Raw genomic sequence first — 14,686 nt, 5'->3', positions numbered from 1 at the left:
AACTGTTATCTTCAGAGCGACACAGCTGTACGAGCTGGCAAACACGTTCAGAGAACTAAGACTGTGAGCGGAAATAGGAAAGTGAAAAATATAAAGAAAGCAGTGAAAATGAGCGCGGAAATAATCATTAACTCATTCTTACTGTTTTACTACGACTTTTCCCTTTAAACGCCACATCTGTTTATTATGGTGTTGCTGCACATATTGGTTAGAAACAGGTGCTTTAGAAGTTCCCACATGGCTGACATTAAAGGAGCATTACAGATGTAATTATATTTCAGTACAGGTATTTGCACAAAGACAGATTAAAATAAGAAAGATCAAAATCATTCAAAGATATGCTTTCAGTCTCCGGTAAGAGTCGAGCTAAACTACTGGATCCAACTTTTCCCACAATGTAATTTAATAGCATTTTAGTTTTTTTATTCACGATGACTGAGACAGAACTGAATCAAGTTTATTTTAAGTCTTTTCTTTACACTTCCACAGAGCTGTGACAGAGAGATACTAACACAGTGGGAATTTGGTAGTAAATATAATGGAATAAATAAATAAATTGACTGATAAACTGATAAATAAAGTGCATTTTACTCCCCCTGTGGTTAAAACTTGGGTTTAAAGGAGCAGTCTGACAGATTTGGGTGTGAAAACCCTTTTTGCACAAGACAGTTACATATTTAAGAGAATGAGTTGCGTTGTGTCTTTCTCAGCTTCGTCTTCCAGTGTGAGCAGTCCGTGGAGTTCTTCACTCTCACCACTAGATGTCGCTGTCTGCAAATTATTTGTCTCATTTGGTACTGTACCTTTATAATGAACATTATTACATAGTGTCTTCAAGGATACAGCTGCGGTTAGCAAACTTCATTTATTTTTTATGGTATGGAAATAAAACATTTTAAATTACAAATCCTGTAAAAATAGTTATAAAATACAAACTACAGAGCAAAATATCCATAAGTCTAGACTCGCTAAAGTAGCTGCTTACATAGCGCTGTGCCAGACGGAGACAGATCACAAGACATATATATTTTAAAACAGTTGTGGATAGAGCAGTATTTTTTTTTTTTAATGTCCATTTTTTGCTTCAAAGCAAAAAGATTTGTACAACAAAAGATTTTCAAGAAATAGAGAAGATATGACAAATTAAAAGTGCACTTTTGTGAATGTAAAAAGGTTTTACAATTAGTTTTTTAATCTGTTACTCACAAGTGAAGGGGCGGACCTCCAACAGGTCATTACGAAATAACAAATTCTGGTAAAATTCATTTGTTACAAACAAAAATATTTAAATATCTTTTTCAGGAGTCGTGTTTTCTTTCAAATCCATAAAACATTTTAGCATCAAGTTTTGAAAATAATAGATCTTTAATAGATTTTTGACTTTTATAAAAATACAATAAAATGATTCTATTATGAAACTCTTTCACCGTTTCCTCTTTGAGAGGATGAAAGGAGGAAGAACGTGGATGAATCTTTAAGTTACAGCGTATAAATATAACAAAATAACCTCCTTCCCTCCTTTAGTCGTTGTCCCCGTCTCTGGGTTTAAGCGAGGAACATCCTGAACACCCACTGAGTCCCTTCTCCTTCGTGTCGTAGTCGAAGCGAGGGAGGATCAGAACGCCGTCTTCCGGCTCGGTTCTGCCGGCGGTGGCGTCCCGCAGAGCTCTATCATCCTGCAACGTCATGATGCTCTTCACCAAGCAAGCGATGGCGACATCAATGTTGGTGTTGTCCTGGAGAGAGAGGAGGGATGGAGGAAGAGAGAGGGAGGAGAGTCCACACTATGTTAGCTACATTTGCTCGTGTGAGGAAGTTCACTAACATCCCGATAATGAAAATGTACTATGTTCAACTTATTGTGAGTGTTTTTTTAATGGCGATAAAATCCTGTATCATCTCATCCCTATAGACCGGGGGTTTGTAACTCAAGGCCCATTTATGATTGTTAAATAAAATCCAATAAATAGACAATAAAAACATGATTATACATGTGCATACAGTCAGCTGTAATGACCAACACTCTGCTTACCCTCACCTGTCACTGCCTGCCATTATGAATACACATTTGATTAACATTATTATTACTACTATATAGACTTGACCTACATTTGTTCTTCATAATGCAAGTTTCTCTGAGGTTTAAGGGCAACCGTTGGCTTTAATTCTGAAGTGTGAACGTGCTACTTCCTGTCTGTAGGAAGTGTGATCATAGCAGACAACACAGCTTCTAAATGTAGTTTTATTCAACATTAAACTGTTGACTAGTGCCGCTTTAAAAGCACAGAAACATGCACTGACAGAGGCTGAGAAGAGGCAGAAAATATATAATAAATATAGAACGTAAAGTAGCGTGAGGGGGGTGTGTGAGACAGAAGTCTAACACGCAGATAACTTACATCCTTTGCAGAGCGAGAGGGACACATCACGGGTTGAAACAATAGTAATAGAATTTAAAAGCACACAAACACACAGAAGACAATCGCGTCTTACTTTGGCAGATGTTTCGTACCAGCCGACAAATCCGTACTCTCTGGAGAACTTCTCCAGTTTGGGCAGTTTGGGGCACAGACTCCGCTGGTCGGACTTGTTGGCCAATAGAACGGCGGGAACCGGCGTCCCGTTACCAAGGGCGACCTAATGGAGGTAGACAATCGGGATGACTTTTGACAGCTACTTTGCAAAGTTAGATTAATAATACAAAATGTAAACTAATAAATAATGATTATGGATTAATCTACACGGCAGTATATAAAAGTAGTAGAATATCATATTCTGCTTAATGAGTACTTTTTGATACTTAAAGAATAACGTGATGCTAATACTTACAGGACTTTTACTGTAGTATGACTACTTTCACTTATTATAAGAGGTGAGTACTTCTTGCACCGCTGATATCCACCTAGAACACTTCACGAGTCAACTTGTTTACACTTTGTTGGTCATTTTTGAGCAGCTTCCTGGTGATAAAGCTGGAAATTATTGACTTTACGAGTTAATGAAAAGCACCTGAATGCACCGTCTTTGTGAGGCTGGACTATTTTAATTGAGGGAGGGGGGGGGGGGGGGACGGGGACGCACCTGTAGAAAACTCTGTAGGTGGGAAAACATCCAACACATTACTGTTCCGGAGTAACATACAGTAAAACAATGTCACGCTCGCTCTGTGTGTGAAGGTCATTAAAAGACTTCCTGTAAAGCAGCAAGTCATGACTGAAGCAGAAGTAGACTCGACGAGCGGAGGGAAGATGCTGATGCTAAACAGCACTTTAATAACACAGTATTAGATAAAGTGTAAATAAAGTGTGTGAATGTCTGCGGCTTGCTCCTTCACACAGCTACAGGAGGTGTGTGTTACACGGGACAAAGCAGGAAACGTGCACGTAGATTAAAAGACATCATTTGCAGAAAAGTAATCAAGTTACATTACTTTAATATTGTGATACTTGTATTACCTTCGAGTCCAGGTCTCCTTTCCACTTGAGGACGGCCTTAAACGTGGACAGTCTGGTCATGTCGAAGACGACGAGGGCCCCCACCGCCTCCCTGTAGTACACGCGGGTCATGTTGCCATAGCGCTCCTGCCCTTTAAAGCAGAAAAAGACAAAAAGATTTAAGGAGGAAACTAACAATTACTTTAATAATTGAACAATCTGCTAATTATCTAATTAAAAAAACAGTAATGTATCTATAAAATGCTCGTTATAAACTCTTGTATCCGGAGGTGAAGTATTCAAATAGCTTATTTTATTTGACCCATAATCAATGAGTCAATGCACACAAATGGCCACTTGTGTGTTGAATAAGTCTCTATCCTGGTCCCTAACGTCCGTCACATGATCCTAATATAGTAGTGAATGAGCAAGTGAGCATCACACACACACACACACACACACACACACACACTGCACATGACCTACGCAGCAAGACACAGAACCTTTTGGCAAACATGCACAGACCCATACGAGCAGTCTCCTTACAGCAGATGTTATCTTTTGTTTTTCACGCAGAACAAAAGTGACCAAACATTTGCTTTTGTAGTTCCATAATCCTGTTATAGAACATAAAACCCTTCAAGGTAACACTTCAAACTTCTTGCATCCTTTACTAAACACACGACAGAACTTCACAACACAAAGACAACATAGGTACTGTATGTATACATTTTTCAAATGCGGTGTTTGCTAGCTTCCTGTTTGATGGCACACTTGATGGTATCAAGCAGGAAGTTAGCTTCACTCAGGGCTCAATTGGCCGATTTCCAATGGAAGATTTGCATTAAACCTATGTTTTGGGGTTTATGCTAAGCTAAGCTAACTGTCTCTAGCTTCAGTTGCTGTACGAGTATCAATAATATCTAGCCATCTGCAAGAAAACAGATAAGCACTTTACTTTTAAATAACTCTTCTGTGAATTTCCAAGCTGAATGTCATCTATTTGTTTTAGCCTCGGCTGCGGTCATTGAGCTTGTGGTTCAAATAAAAGTGTTTGTGGAGATTATCTTGTTTACTCACTACAAGCTAATTGTTTTCCAATGCAAAACCTCCATTAAAAACCTGCTCATTTAGCTGTGAGGGATTCTAACTTCCAGGTTGATGGACAACAACACGTCCTGACTTGCACACATGGGTTTTAGAAGCAGAACACAACAACCTTTTCTTTTTAAGATGCCTAATCTGGAAGGTGATGGCATGTACTGGAGGGTAAACTCAACATTGTATCTGCAGACGCAGAGGTTAACCGCATGTTCTCGGCGGTCACCTCTCATATCATGCGTCATCATTGTTGGAAGTTAAATGTTGATACTCTTTCAGGAGTTCAAGTGCTCGCCTTGTTCTGTCTAAGCAGAATATATAATATAGAATATTTCTTAGAGTACTATAACTGCTTTTAGACATATTTCCCGCGTGCTGTCCGAGTACTAAATATGTGTTTTGACATGTGCCATTAAGTTTGCAAGAAGTCATGGACATTGAGGACAAAATCCACCAACGTTTTATGTTCATTAATGCGTTTTGTAAATAGTAAATTATGGCAAAAACATATCTGTTAACTGATGTAAGGCTATGAATTCAAAAGCCAATGGAAAAAGGCACCTAATTAGAGCTGAAGCTACAAACTATTTTCATAATTGGTTAATATTCTCAATCATTTTACAAGCAAAAGTAGTAAAAAAAAAAGGGCAAAACTTATCGTAGTTCCTCTTAAATGTGAGGATTTGCTTCTTTTCTTTGTCATGTAACATTACAGGCTAAAGAAGACACTTACCTTGAGCTCTGGGAGGTTGTGAAATAATCTATTTTGACATGTTCTAGACTAAATTAAACATAAAGTGTGTCTTAAATGAAATAATCTCACAGAAACGTCCCCGCATGTTATGTTGGGTTAACTATGTGTTTGGTGTAAATGCAACTACAGAGCTATGAAGTCTGCCAGGACTCCAAAAAGCTTTGCATGTTCATAAAACAACTTCATGAGTCGTAAATTAAAGCTATCATGTATCTGCTAGACTTAACCAAGATACCATGTTCTCACAACCTAACCTAACACCATGTTGGTGGATGTTAAACACTGTTGCATGACTTTAAACAGTCTATCCGCGAGCGTTTGACTACGCAAATAAAGAGTGAATACAAGCTTTTGTTTAAATACAGACGTGTTTCTGGCTTTAAACACATAATCTGGGGATAACAGCTCATTTCCAGCCACAGTTACGCACCGGCGATGTCCCACAGCTGCAGCCGCACCACCGTCTTGTGATCCCAGTTAAGCACCTTGAGAGCGAAGTCCACTCCGATGGTGGCGCGGTAGTGCTGGGAGAAGACCTGGTGCACGTAGCGCTTTATGATGGACGTTTTACCGACTCCCAGATCGCCGATGACCAAGACTTTGAGCAGGCGCTCGTGCTGCATCACTGCTCCGGTCGAGGGCGCGCGTTGAATAGGATGGCACGGTGACGTCTCCAATTATGGGGTTCCGCGTGAAATGGAGGGTTTGGCCAGTGACAGGCGGTCTGAAGTCATGCATGGAGGCTGACACATCGAGGAATACTCGTCATCTTTAAAACTGGAAATACAAAAAAGCTCTATAAGGAAGTATTTAAGCACATTTTACAGAAATAAAACCAAAAATATTTAAATTATAAGAGGTCATTTCAATAAATGTTGCGTAAAAGTTGAATATTTCGCTTTAAACTCACTCTTGACTCCCTGCAGATACAAACACAGGAATAAATTGTTAATATATTGTAGTTCAAGTCTTCGTATTATCGTCGCCACAGTCCCTGCAAGTGCTCATGGGACATTTTGTCTCCGTGCAAAAAAGTTCGAACAGTAAAAAAAAAAAGCAGAACTGTGTGTGAAAGAGTTCAAACTTTAGTTTTCTGTTCACCCTGCAGTCTGCGTGCAACATCTCCTGCAGACAGTCTGGACCATCGACCACGCCCCCATCCTGTGAGAGAGAGTGTGTGTGTGTGTGTGTGTGTGTGTCTGTCTAGTGGTCGCTTTATTAAGTACACTTGCATTTTAATGAAAGCATTAGCGAATCATGTGACTGAATTACTATCAGCTTCACTTGGATGTGTTACATAGTATAAGTATAAGTAGCCTTCTCTCTCCTCATCACACAAGGTTCAGGTCTGCGTGTGAAAAACTACACGTCCCACTTTGCAGCTCTTCCAGTTCCGTGCATGCGCACTGTTGCGTGCGCACATGGACAGCGCACTGGCGCAGTGAGTGTGCAGCTCAAACAAACACTATAGTATTAAAAGAACATCACTAATAATATGAATTTCCTAAAGCAGATTTCTTCTGATGTAGGCTAAACCTTTTCATCTTGTATACTTTTTAAAGATATTGAAACATATCAATGTCCCAAACATTATACTGCAGGTATTTCTGTTCTTAATTTCAATATTATTGACAACATTTAGTAATACAACTATCCTCAATATTATTCCCCCCCCCCCCCCTTCCTCCTTCTGTTATGTCCTTGTCTTTCCCTCTGAACTCTCTCTAAGATTGCTCACAGTGGTTTTTCTTCAGTGTTGCGCCTCTCCACGGTCCTTTACGGCAGTGGTACTGATGCGGGATGAGTCAGGCGATATGATGCTGCTCCTGCTGCCATTTCATCAGCAGAGAAACGCTACAAACACACAGCAAACACACAAGTGATAGCGCGGGATTCCCCCCTGACAGCGAGCACCCCTGCCCCCACAAACATCCGCGCGTCTCGGTTTCTGAAGCACCGAAAGACTCTCCTTCGTGGTTTATTCGTGGCACCGGGTGAAAGCGTAAGATCCGGTTTTTATTGCACCTGTTCTGGATGCGTTTTTCTTTCCGCTGTCGATCGGGCCTGACATCAACAAGGAAATCAGCCCTGACTCCAGGGCCTGCTGTGCACCAGCGTCTGTTTCCACACTTTAAGACAAACATCGAGGTTTTGCCGGAGTTTCGGTCGTTCTGCTGCGTCCTGAGGATCGATCCAACCCGACCTATCGGTGCCATGGAGCCCACATCAGCCTCCTGAACGGCGCAAGGATACAGAAGAGCAACCATTCTGGCCTAAACTCCACTCCTGTTTCAAGTAGGCTGTTCGTTTTACCATCTGCAGCCTGTATTTCTGTTATGAATCATGCCATTAACCCTAAAAGTCATTCCCTTAGCGGAGCAGAAGGCCTATTTTCTTCTGCCATGATGGTGTCTAATAATAGCCTGCAGTAAAAACAACCTCTGCTATAAGACGGTTTATAGGTCTATAGCTTCTGGAGTTCATCCTGATCTGTATTAGAGTGTAAGATATGCAAATCACAGTATAAAGGCTTTACTACAAGAGGTAATAAAGCCCCACATGGAGATATATTGTATTTGAGATGTGCAATGTAAATGTTGGATATGTGATATCCTCTGTGCCGGGGTGGACCTCCAAATTGCCCCCAGCCAACACATCCTGTGTGAGAGCCCACAAGGCTGCAATTCACCGGGGATTCGGCCACTAATGTTTGCATACCGACCGAGCTACGCAACCCGAGTCTGAGAGACAGGGGGGGGGGGGTGAAGGGAGGCTGCATGTGTCTGGCTGCCTGCCCGCCTGATGGCCTGCTCATGGAGCAGTGTACACATGTATAGTGGGAACTAAAATCAGAGAGTGAGAGAATTCTGAAGTTGTAGTTCATTAATACTTTGCATGCTACTTGGTGGATTAGTCGTACAGCACTGCTTCATATATAATAACGTTTTATAGCAACTATGTATTTCAAATAGTACAAGTGTGTCAAATGTGTACAGGACCTTTGACACAAACTCAATGAAACATAAAGCATCGATGTTATTACACTAAACGAGGATATATTCCATGTTCTATATGTTATATCTGCACAAACAAATGTATCTCGTTCAGATTTCGTCATTTTTACCCAATTTTTCGAAAATGTATGTCGTTATTCTCGTCTGTGAAACACCCAGTGGTGGCGGGAGAAGTATTCAGAGCATTTACTTAAGTAAAAATACAAAAAGTATTGTGAGAAACATATACTTAAAGTATTAAAAGTAGAAGTATTACGCAGAATGACATCATTCAGATCGCTATAAAGATCAATTTCACTCGTCTGACTCCGCAAAGTTTCTTATTACAAGAAATTTTCCCCTAAATGTTGAACTTTAAGGCAGTTTTGTTGGTTAACTTATCTGATTCTAAAGAGGGTACAATAAGAAACTTCTGTATTCAAACCCTTTACTTACATAATGAGCAGAATATACAAGTAAAAGTACGATTATTATAGCTTTAAAATGTACCGTTTGTTCTGTAGCAGGTGTCTGGAACAAATCAATACAGTTCAAAGGCTGATCATACGTTTAGTAAAGAAAGTCTTCATGCACATAAAGTTTCCTTCTGAAACATGAAATGGAAATAATCAAGTAAAGTAAAAGAACTTCACAAGCGTACCTCAGGATGGTACTTAAGTCAAATAAATGTTCCCAATATGCAAAGTATATTAACCTGTAGCTGCGTCTTATCAGTCGGGAGGTCACACACTCAATGCCAAAGCCTCATATCAAAAAGGGCATTTGGCCAGTAATCCAAAAAGCAGGCTTATTAAAACATCACTCGATGGCGTCGAGTGACGAGGAAAGCATAAGAGGATTTTCTCTCATATCTCGTGGTTTTAATTGAATCACGCTCTGAATACAATGAAGCCCAGTTCTGAGCGGTGTCGGCAAACAGCCCGCTACAGGGTCACAGTTCAGGAGGTGAACGAAGAGCTCGTCCACGAATGTATTTGTTGTTTGTAGAGGAAAAAATTATAATATTTTCCAATAGTTCCCAAATATAAGATCCCCTTTCTGACTTGTCTTAAGAAAAATACAATTATTTTTGTGTGATATGGTTTTAAAATGAACTGCTAAAGAGTTCCCCAGACGCTCTTTGGAGGTTACAAGACATGTTGTCAAATAAAGACCAAATTACAGGAACATTAGACAACGTGTTTCCTTTTTTTAAAGTCCATAAATGAGTTTAAATCACTTTAAAGTTGCAGCTGGAAGATGTTAGGCTAATTTAATGTATTTATATACTGCTGGGTATCTTCACCCATAATACCTACATCATAATTTAGTTATATATATGTGTGTATATGTGTATATTTTGTATTAATAATCTGTGTGTACATGTAGCCTACTTATAGTTTTCAGAAGAAATATATATTTTTATATATATATATATATAAGGATAATCTAATGTTCTCTCTCTCGTGCACGCACACGCACGCGCCTACCCAACGCTCTCACCTCAACAGACAGACAGAGCGACAGACCTCTGAGAGCGACAGACAGGCACAGCCAAGTCATGGAGGCGATATGGCTCTATCAGTTCCGGCTGATCGTCATCGGGGACTCCACGGTGGGCAAGTCGTGTCTGATCCGGCGGTTCACGGAGGGCCGCTTCGCCCAGGTGTCGGACCCCACCGTCGGCGTGGACTTCTTCTCCCGGCTGGTGGAGATCGAGCCGGGCAAAAGGATCAAGCTGCAGATCTGGGACACCGCGGGTCAGGAGCGCTTCAGGTTTGTACTGGCTTTAAAATACCGGAACAGGCTTTTTACATCATGATGTGACTTTAATGTGGTATTAGTGGCCACGGTGCGTCCCGAGAGCGACGCGGTGAGATAACACGTGGTCATTTCTGGTATTTGTAGCGATACAAACGTACTCAAAGTATTTAAAGGAATAACACTTTATATTAAAGTCCTAAAAAGCCTTTGTTAATATGTAACATAGCGCTTATAAGTCCTTATAAGCAACTTTAAGAGTTAACTGCCTCATTCCCAAAGTAAAAGTTGTCTTTATGTGATTATAAATGACCTATTTTTGTTATATTTTTATTATATATAGGCTAATAATATTGGATAATTAGTAGCTGTTTGAGGTTGAGCTAATGTAAAGTATTTTACGTATAGTTTAAGCCATATAAATGTACCATATTAATGAGATGATTAATGGAAATAGCTGGAAAATGAATGTAAAACTCCAGTTTTTTCCTTTTAATTGTAGTGGAATAAATATTTTAGCAAAAGAAAAGTACTTACTTACATCCCGCCACTTGACTCGTTATCGTGTAATATTTTGGAATACTTCAATAAACACAGTTAAAACATGAGAAAGACACACTTATTTACATGATGTGACTTTGCAACACTTTCAAATCAAAGACTGGAAATGATGCTGTTTGAGTCTCCTCTGGTTGAAACGTCAGCGGAGCACTATAGAAAGTAACGCATCATATGTTGCACACAAAGAAGAACTGGGTAGTTAGTACAGGCGGCTGACTAATAATAAAACAGGAAATCATAAATAAACAGGTCGGAGTATTCAAACTACACAAGTGATGTCTGGGAAATGCGGTGCAGAATCACAGACGTCCCAAACGAGGAACTTGTGGTTCACCACTTATAATTTACGTTGAAACTGAAAGAGTCATCCGGAGTGACATGCTTCCCCGATTCTTGTGGATATTTAATCGGATAAGAGCCGCTTTTACAGATCTGAGACATGGATGTGCTCCTTCAGTGGAAATACCCGTCTCTGACCTCTGACCTCTGACCTCTGTGTTGAAGTGAACAAATTGTATTTCTTCCTCACAGAGATCAACAAGGATTTATTTTATTTAGTGCATCAGTGCAATTAAAGTACATTTCCATATCAAGACTCACATTTAATGTTAATCAAATGTTTCTTCAAAGACATAAAGGACATTGTGTAGTTTATATCTCAGTATTGGGGGGGTTTGACTGTACTTAGTTAATTAAAGGAAGTCGGGCGATCAGTGCTTAATGTTAACGATGTAGCCTGGAGGCCTTAAAACTCGAATTGCTACCTGTGACTATATTGTTTGCCCGCACACATAGAAAGAGAAGTTATTCAAATGAGCTTTGAGGTAATAAAAGCAGAGAAGACTGCTGGAGGGGCTGTGTCCCATACATAAACACGTGAACGTGCTCTTAATGGCTGAAACTCAGATGGCACAGATGATTCTGCCTCTAAAATAAACTGTTCAATTATTTATTTCGAAAGATGTTAATGACGCGTGAGGAGAAACGTTCATAAAGTCATGATGTATACAGTTAGTTCAGTATATCTACTATAAGATATTATAATAACATACAGACTGGGGGCTCTGTCACTTATAGTGGCTCATCTCTTCTCCCCAACCGTCAGTGATGTGTACATTTGAGAGGCTGTCCATCGTTTGGAGGGTCGGAGGTTCGATCCCCAGCCCCTGCACTCAGCATGTCGAAGTGGGAAAGATATTGAACCCCAAATTGAAACCTAATGTGCGTGAATGGTTATCACCGTTGTATGGTAGCCCCGCTGCCTCTGTGTCAATGTGTGTGAATGCCGACATGTGTTGTGAAGCGCTTTGGGTGATCGTAAAGATTGGAAAAGCGCCATATAAAAGCAGCCCAGTTTACCGTTATGACCTCGTCCTCTTACTGAGCTGTGACGTCAACGCTGCCATACGATATGATTTGAGTAAACGTAGTCATCAGGCCGTCGCCCTGAACCCCTCGAGCTCATCACTTCTGCTCCATCAGTGCGTAGAAGGGAAGAAGATAATGAAGCCAGAGTGGTGTATGTCTCATAGTCTAAAATGTGTTTTCACACACACACACACACACACACACACACACACTCATCATCCCGACAGAAGGGAACTGCTCTCACCTGTCAGCACGATTAGTGTCTCCATGGCAACACGAGACCCAAAGACGCATCAGAAACTGTTCCATCAGAGAAATCTGCGATCTGATCATTGTTTCAATATCCTTTCATGAGTGCACTAAGGTGGGAAAGTGTTTAAGATGTACGAGTACTGATACTTCTACATATGTAGTGACTAGAGCCTCTGATCTGAATCCTCCTCACCTTCCTCGTTGACAACACATATCTCATCTTAGTCATCGTCCGTCCTTCCATTGCTTATAAAATAACGTACACGTGAGTGCGTCTCGGATCAAATGAATCACTCGCCGGTTTGTAATCTTTGCAACCTTCTCTGTCGACTGTTCGTCCCCCGTCTTTGCTGTCTGCGAGGACGCTGTGGGAAGATAGACGCATCATTAGTGGGTTGGTTGTGTTTGCAGGGTGTCACATCTTGTCAAAATCCAGCAGCACTTCTCGTCCCAGTAGAGCTGCGCTGCTCATTTTGTAAAATCAAATACCATAATTCTAGTTTCCACCCGGCGCAACTGATATATAATGAATAAGTTGCATCAAAAGTATATGTGTTGGCAGAGCCAATATATCCTATTTTACATGTAGTTTAAATCAGTCAAGGTGACAATACGAGACACCAAACACGCATTACAATCAAAAACTGTCCACTCTAAAGCACTATTCTTTTAAATTAGAAGATTTAATGATCATACAATAATCTGACTGTGTCTAAAATATAAGATACAATAAATGCAGCATTTGTTCCTGCATGAAAGCAATATCTTTGGCTTTTTAAATCATTAAAACAAAGACAACTGGTCACAATCGCAAACCTTCACACTACAATATCTTCTCAGCTCCTCCACCCAAAACCAAAACCCCAAAGAGTGAAAGTGTAAGAAACGTATTCATCTGAGTGTTTGTCTGCCGTTACCTGCAGTTCAAATTGCACACCGATGAAGGGAGACGGACGTTTCAAATACAGTCTGAATGGTAACAACCCATTCAGCCACTGTGATGTCAACGTACAATAAACATGATTTGCATCCGGCTCCGGTCTTTACCTTGCCCTCCATTATGCACCGTCTGCAGGTCCATCACCAGGGCTTACTACCGTAACTCCGTGGGCGGGCTCCTACTGTTCGACATCACCAACCGCCGCTCCTTCCAGAACGTCCACGACTGGCTGGAGGAGGCGCGCAGCCACGTCCAGCCCCACAGCATCGTCTTCCTATTGGTGGGCCACAAGTGTGACCTGGAGGCCCAGCGCCAGGTGTGTACCAAAGTGTAACGCGACAATATTATTAAGAGTTAAAATGTGTCGCTAGGCTGTTTGGAACGTTACGTAATAACACAGTTCTGAAGTCGACGGCGGTAAAAATAACCTTGTGTTCACATTTAGATCAGCACACATTGGGATCAGAGGCAAGTCGTCTTTGTTTGTTCAAGCCTCTCGAGGCAGCTGGCAGACAGAAAGTAAAAATATCACTGTTGAAATTTAGACTTTGATGTTACCGAGAAACGACCTGAACAACAGAGGGTCTACAAAGCCAACAGAGCTAACTCTCAGTTCCTGCACTTAGTTCCTGATGGTCTGGTTGAAAAGGGCAGTTGGTTTCAGAAGTGTTACGTCCACTAGCTCTTGACTGCCCAGCTCCCACATGAGGAAGTTTCATCTCATCTCATTTGATCTTCTAGGTAACCCGCCAGGAAGCAGAGAAGCTGGCGGGGGCGTACGGGATGCGCTACGTCGAGACGTCAGCCCGTGACGCCATCAACGTGGAGCACGCCTTCACCGAGCTGACCCGAGACATCTTCGCCCTGGTGCGGTCCGGCGAAATCACAATCCAGGAGGGCTGGGAGGGCGTGAAGAGTGGGTTTGTCCCCAATGTGGTTCACTCCTCGGAGGAAGTGACCAAGAGCGATCGCCGCTGTCTGTGTTGATCTGGCAAGAGTTCTGGGACTGAAGGTGATAAAGGGAGGGATTCAGGAAGGACTCGGCAGAAGGACTGAGATGTCAGCCCTCTGACTCAAACTGTTGATAGCCCTCTGTTGTGCTTTGTTCAAACTGGATACAGAAGAGGACTTTCAAAGGAGATAGAAGGCGGAGAAGAACACCTTGAACGTGGGCGGATAGCGGAGGGGTTGTGCCCATTTCTGAATATGTTTAATTTCTCGGAGAGGAAGGATCACAGATGCTCATTTACTTGCGAGGGCTCCCACGAGTCGATCCCTTTAGTTTTGGTTTGGGCTTCTTGCTTGAACATCTCTCCCTGAACATCTTAGAAAAAGCCTTAGAAAGAGGATCCATTTTGGAGAAAAACTCGAGACTAATCTTTCTTTCTTCCATCATCTCTTCCTTCCTCTCATCTCCCACTACTTCTTAATCTTCTCCTCCAATATGCAATTACATGATCACGTACGAAACGATCACTTTTATGTTGGCGTCCAACATCCTCCGAGCACATATCATTTCAAA

The 14,686-nt window shown here is 41.3% G+C and overlaps 2 protein-coding genes across 3 annotated transcripts; one reads left to right on the top strand and one right to left on the bottom strand.

The window, feature by feature from the left end:
- Positions 1-860: 860 nt before the first annotated feature.
- LOC115023653 (ras-related protein Rab-38) lies at positions 861-7,739 on the bottom strand. 2 transcript variants are annotated; one of them, XM_029454838.1, is made up of 5 exons: positions 7,028-7,739; positions 5,720-6,066; positions 3,456-3,586; positions 2,494-2,637; positions 861-1,736 (listed from the first exon to the last, which is right to left on the bottom strand). In XM_029454838.1, the coding sequence occupies exons 2-5, from the start codon at positions 5,910-5,912 to the stop codon at positions 1,521-1,523; spliced, it is 684 nt and encodes a 227-aa protein (XP_029310698.1). In that variant the 5' UTR covers positions 5,913-6,066; positions 7,028-7,739; the 3' UTR covers positions 861-1,520. The 2 variants fall into 2 exon arrangements, with proteins under 2 accessions (XP_029310698.1, XP_029310697.1); XM_029454837.1 differs by lacking the exon at positions 7,028-7,739 and adding an exon at positions 6,200-6,348.
- On the top strand, positions 7,358-14,686 carry rab39bb (RAB39B, member RAS oncogene family b). The gene is made up of 4 exons (XM_029454841.1): positions 7,358-7,584; positions 9,794-10,058; positions 13,300-13,480; positions 13,906-14,686. Exons 2-4 carry the CDS (start codon positions 9,844-9,846, stop codon positions 14,149-14,151), a joined length of 642 nt encoding a protein of 213 aa, XP_029310701.1. The 5' UTR covers positions 7,358-7,584; positions 9,794-9,843; the 3' UTR covers positions 14,152-14,686.

The sequence above is a fragment of the Cottoperca gobio genome, chromosome 18, assembly GCF_900634415.1.
Source record: "Cottoperca gobio chromosome 18, fCotGob3.1, whole genome shotgun sequence".
Lineage (NCBI taxonomy): Eukaryota > Metazoa > Chordata > Actinopteri > Perciformes > Bovichtidae > Cottoperca > Cottoperca gobio.
This window is presented reverse-complemented; position numbering and strand designations above follow the sequence as displayed.

Coding starts and splice junctions, on each gene's coding strand:
- LOC115023653 (XM_029454838.1), bottom strand. CDS start 5,912: ATGCAGCACGAGCGCCTGCTCAAAGTCTTGGTCATCGGCGATCTGGGA. Junction 3,587..5,719: donor GCAGCTGTGGGACATCGCCG/GTGCGTAACTGT, acceptor TCTGCTTTAAAG/GGCAGGAGCGCTATGGCAAC. Junction 2,638..3,455: donor AAGGAGACCTGGACTCGAAG/GTAATACAAGTA, acceptor TACCTCCATTAG/GTCGCCCTTGGTAACGGGAC.
- rab39bb (XM_029454841.1), top strand. CDS start 9,844: ATGGAGGCGATATGGCTCTATCAGTTCCGGCTGATCGTCATCGGGGAC. Junction 10,059..13,299: donor GCGGGTCAGGAGCGCTTCAG/GTTTGTACTGGC, acceptor CACCGTCTGCAG/GTCCATCACCAGGGCTTACT. Junction 13,481..13,905: donor ACCTGGAGGCCCAGCGCCAG/GTGTGTACCAAA, acceptor TTGATCTTCTAG/GTAACCCGCCAGGAAGCAGA.